General features: G+C 40.6%; 1 protein-coding gene across 1 annotated transcript in view; it reads left to right on the forward strand.

Moving 5' to 3' along the window:
- Nucleotides 1-3,996, forward strand: part of LOC104955705 (histone-lysine N-methyltransferase NSD2-like) — a 9,439-nt gene extending 5,443 nt beyond the window's left edge. The window contains exons 3-6 of the mRNA XM_010783093.1: nt 828-993; nt 1,108-1,214; nt 1,314-1,512; nt 1,794-3,996. Of these exons, the coding sequence (XP_010781395.1) occupies nt 828-993; nt 1,108-1,214; nt 1,314-1,512; nt 1,794-2,101 (780 nt within the window). The 3' untranslated portion in view covers nt 2,102-3,996. The remainder of the gene's footprint in view (nt 1-827; nt 994-1,107; nt 1,215-1,313; nt 1,513-1,793) is intronic.
- The last annotated feature ends 1,459 nt before the right edge of the window (nt 3,997-5,455 follow it).

Raw genomic sequence — 5,455 nt, forward strand, 5'->3', positions numbered from 1 at the left:
ATCGGCAATTTTGGGGCCGATTGCCGGAATCAGTATCAGCCGATACCGATCGAGTGGGTGGGGCCTATGGGGATCTTCCATTTAAAGTGATGTTTAAAACTCAGTTAATGGGGCTCATTTTATATTGCTTCAGTTTATAATCGTAACGGATTAAAAAGTTCAGATTCATTTTTCAATACATGATGCGCTTCCACAAACAACATCATTGTTAAATTCAAATGATGTACATTATTCAAGTTTACATTAACTTTGGATAATAACACGTGAGAAATGAGCGGAAGCGCTCTCTTTTCCTCTCTCCCTCTCTTTCTCCCCTGACAGCCCGTCAGTATCTCATGCAGCTCACTCATCCAGTAACGAGTGACCCGACAGTGAAGAATAAATATATTTATAACTAGTTTAGCTAGTTCCAGAGGTAGATCAAATAGCCAAGTGTGTTAGGTCTAACTCTTGGTGTGTGTTGCTCCGCTCACCGGTCCGTCACAGCGGGCGGAGCTGCAGGATTTCTGCTTCACACACGTTGCATTCCGCTATTTTACTGTCTTTTTCGGACACCTTAAAATACTGTCAGACTGGTGAAGCCATGTTGCGAGCTTGTTTTGCCGCGCACAGAGAAAAGTGTCATGTATTTGACGTCATGTTATCGGCTCTCCTGATCGGCCTTTATAGAGAGCACCGATCGATCAGCCGAGAGTGAATATCAGCCGAGAGTGAATATCGGCCGATAACGATCGGCGGCCGGTCGATCGGAGCATCCCTATTCTGTGATACATAAGTTGTAATGATGGTAAAAGAAAGTGTGTGAATACATTTGACAAAAATTAAAGCAAATATTTCTTTCTCTTTTTAAGGACCGGATCATTGACGCTGGTCCGAAGGGAAACTACTCTCGCTTCATGAACCACAGCTGTCAGCCCAACTGTGACACGCAGAAGTGGACGGTAAACGGAGACACGAGGGTCGGCCTGTTCGCCGTCTGCGACATCCCCGAGGGTGAGACCACTGATGAAAGCCTTTATTCACTACCCTGCCATATGTGGGAAGAATAATTACATTTACAACGAAGTAACAAGACTGAGAGCAAACGTATGTTAACTTTTATTCCAGGCACTGAGCTGACCTTTAATTACAACCTGGACTGCCTCGGGAACGAGAAGACGGTCTGTCGCTGCGAGGCTCCAAACTGCAGCGGTTTCCTTGGTGATCGGCCAAAGGTGAGCTTTATAATCAGAGCAGAACTTTTTGAACTGTATTGAATTGTGCATGTGTACAGTGTAGATCAATTTGATCCCAACCTGGCGTCTCCTCTGCAGAACTCAAACGGACAGACAGCTGAGCCCAAAGGGAAGCGGTTGAAGAGAAAGTATAAGAGGAAGAAAGCGGAGGGGAAGAAGAAGTCTGATGACGACTGTTTCCGCTGTGGAGACGGAGGGCAGCTGGTGCTCTGCGGCAAGAAGATGTGCAGCAAGGCGTATCACCTGACCTGCCTGAACCTCACCAAGAGACCCTTCGGTAGGAAACGCCTGAAACTCACTGCAGCTTCTTGTAGAGAATCTGATCAAATACTTCTGTTTTAATGTCAAAACGGTTTGTGCATGTAAACAAAGTGTTTACGTATCATTTTCTCTGTGATTTAACGTTCATTACCATTCAAATACTCTTTACAGGAGTTTAATCTTTGTAGCTCTGGTTATCACAGGTTCTTTCTATCTCTCAGTGTGTGAGTTTATTTCAACACAATTATTTGTCATGTATTCTGAAAAAAGTTTCCTTTCCTCTCTCACTCCATTCAGGCCGCTGGGATTGCCCCTGGCACCACTGTGACGTCTGCGGGAAAACCTCGGAGGCTTTCTGCCAGCTCTGCCCCAACTCCTTCTGCAAAGCCCACCAGGAGGGGGCGCTGCGAACCTGGCCCCCCACGGGGCAGATGTGCTGTCAGGAGCACGAGGAGCTGGAGGGAACGATCACCCAGGAGCCGGTGGAAACCTCTGGGCCGAACGCGACAACACCGACCGTCACTACTGCTCGTCCTGCTAAAGGCTCCAGGAAGGCCAGAGGAGCCCCCGCCAAAATAAAAGGCTCCAAGAGGAAAGCAGCCTAAGAGTGACCTCTGACCCCTCAGAGAGAAACCACTCTGACACGTGCTTCCCCATTGGTGGACAAATACAAACCCTGCTTACTTAAGTCTCGCAAGATCACAAAACCAAGGCACTGTACACCTTCATCAGGGAAAGCCGCTGATTCCTCACATGCTCGGCAGCGGCCTCTAACGTTCTTCAACTTTTAAACGTGTTCAGGTCTATTTCTCTTCTCCGCACTGACGCGAACCATCTGTGGTGAAAAGCTGCAGAGCGAGCGCAGGTTAGAACACTTTGCCTATTTCTACCCTCATTCTTCATCCAACAGCCTTTTTACAGTCTTCCTTTTACTCTTTTATTTTAGAATAACAAAAGGAACCATATCACTTCACACGGATCATCAGCAGAGTTTTTATAGCTATATCTATATATGTGTTTATCAAAGACAAACATTATGAATACTGGAAAAGTGTAAAACATCAAACCGGTTGCAAAAACGTTTTACTTTTATATATAGTATATATGCCAGAGGTAAAAGCAGGACACTATGGCTTCAGATGACCGTTTTGTTAGGTTACATTTAACCGTAGACATTTGGTTGCTATTTTACAACCTGTTGTTTTTAGCTCAGATTTACCGTTTAAACTTTAGAGTCTATTGTTTTCATTTAGGGATCAGAATGCTGAACCAGAGAACCATGGGGTTTTAAAAGTATTAAACTGAGAGCGCTCTTAAACTGCCGCCTTAAATAGAAACACTACTGGGTCTTTACTGCTCGAGGCTAACCCAGAAACATGAAGGAATACGTGTGATTTTCAGGAAGAAAGTTCTAAATTGAGTTCTGAGGCTGACACTTAATATGCTGTCACTTTTCTTTAATGTAAACATACAAATCATGCTGATTTAAAATGTTGAAGACCTCCCAGTGTCACCTGGCAGAGTCTTTCATTGATTGTAAAAAACATTCATATTTCATCTGTAGAGTAGCTTTTTAAAAGACAGACGTCTATTGTTTTTATTCCCAGGAGATTTTGAGTCTCAAACGGCATCTTGCTTGTACTTCTAAACGCTGGCTAGCAACTTGTTTTTGAGGTGATGAGTCCCGTAGACTGTAGCTGGAAATCTAAAAGGCTGAAAATGTGGAGCTGAGCCCTAAAAGCTAAGATGTCCTAAAATGGCCACTATAGTCTGAGCTTTGAACTATTTCAGATGCACATTTGTTCCATTTAAAGAATATGCATGTTGGTTAAGCAAAAAGCAAAAGCAAAAGCTGGCTCTTTCTTTTTCCGTTATGAATTTGAGATGCTCATTTCATATTCAAGTCTGCATATTCGAGTGATAAGTTTCCCTTTTTTGGGGGTTGGCTCATTAGGGTTTTGTTTCCAAGACTTTTGAGGCTATCGACAATTTTTGCACCGTTTTTATTTCATATCCGACGTTTATTTATAATAAAAAAAAAAGTAGTCACCTTTTTAATATCTGGATCAACTGGACCAGTTGATCTAAAGGCCACTGTCTGGGCTTTTCAGTTTTTCCTCTAAAACCTCTCCAAAAATCCACAATTAAGTTGTACACAAGTGACAAGAGAACAGCGCATTTTTGGATATATTTTTTTATAACCGCACCTTTTTTTGTTTTATTTTAAGTGTTTTCCTTCTTCCCAGGGCGTGTGAATGCGACGCGTCCGGGGTTGCAGCGAGTGTCGTACGAGTATTTTTCCACTTTCTTTGTATCCTAACGTTGTGTTGAGTGAATGTAGTCCAGCCAGTTGTTTTCTTAGCACTGTAAACCTGTAGAGCTGTACTGTTTCCTTCTGTAACTACTGTCCTAGTGCACCAGAGACTAATATGTACATACTGTATAAGTGGTAATAGTGATGCATTTATTGTAAATATCATACAGTTTCTCTGACATCGTATGTTTTTGTTTTTGTTTTTCTTGATGCAGTGCTGAAACACTTTTGTGCAGGATCTCACGTCTGTTGAATCGTGCAATAAAAAGTGAACAAACATGCATCGATTGTCTGCCTGATGCGGCGCTTTTGTTTTGATCAAACAACTTCAGGCCCTTTAAATGTGTTAGATAATAAATGTTTAGATTAGTCTACCTTGTATTTTTTTTCTTAGTCTTCTGATAATTACCTAAGTGTTTGACTGTTGGTTGGACCAATGTCAATAAGTTCATTGTAAAGTATGATTATGAATAAAAGGTCAAATAATAAATAGCATAGTATATAAATACAATTCCAAAAAGTTGTATGTCAGAAAAATAAAAGTATGTTATTACACTTTTAAATGTCATAGTATATAGTGTTGAAAATAACAAATCATCTACATCATGTTGATTTTGTCGAAATGTCTTTAAAAATATATTATATTAAGATAAAAGTATAGTTTGTCATAAAAACTTCATCCAATGTTCTGGAAAGTCATCTGATAGTTTTTCATAAAATGTTATAAAAAGCAACTGGTATATATCTTTAAACGTCAGGAAATGTCGACAATATAAAAAGAACATCCTAGTAGCATGTCGAAAACTTAAATCATTGTTATTCAATAAATTCCATAATGAAATGTTTATAATATTTCTATAAAACCTTTCAAGATATTCATTTTACATTAAAGGTGACCTATCATGCAAAATCCACTTTTGTAACGTCTTTTATACATGAATGTGTCCCCGGTGTTCCAGGGAACTCACCAAGTGTCAGAAAACACAACCCTCTTTATTTTCCTCCATTCCCCAAATCTCTTAAAAAGGGGCTGCAACGGATCTGATACAAATGATCCAGATTTGAACACTTCTATGACGTCACAGAAGTGGCGCTACGGCTATTGGTCCAACTCCACCAATAAGGAGGAGACAGCCACGGACATTGCCGTTCGAAAGCGCTGGAGACACTGTAGTACATATGCCAGGCCTGTAGATGGTGCCGTTCTCACAGAATCAGCCCATGCAAAGACAGTGTTAAATTGAGAGAAATGAGGAATGGCTAAAATGCGTGATCTGTTTGGTATTTTGAAAAATGAAAAGTATAAATATGCCTTATAGGTATGGTCCTACACTATATTATTCAAATATAGCATGATAGGTCCACTTTAATAATATATTAATAATAATTTTGGTAAAGCAATATATTATTTTATCAGAATCAGACACTTTATTTATCCGGGGGGAACAGTTTGTCAAAGGGTTTTGTGACAGTTTTAGAATAAAATAAAAACAAAATATTTGTGTATACACAAGAAGTAAAATGAATAATAAAAAGATCCATCCATCCATCCATCCATCTTCTCCCGCTTATACGAGGTCGGGTCGCGGGGGTAGCAGTTCCAGCAGAGAGCCCAAACTTTCTTTTCCCTGGCCACATCAACCAG

The sequence above is a fragment of the Notothenia coriiceps genome, unplaced genomic scaffold (assembly GCF_000735185.1).
Source record: "Notothenia coriiceps isolate Sejong01 unplaced genomic scaffold, NC01 NC01_scaffold00024668, whole genome shotgun sequence".
Taxonomy (NCBI): Eukaryota; Metazoa; Chordata; class Actinopteri; order Perciformes; family Nototheniidae; genus Notothenia; species Notothenia coriiceps.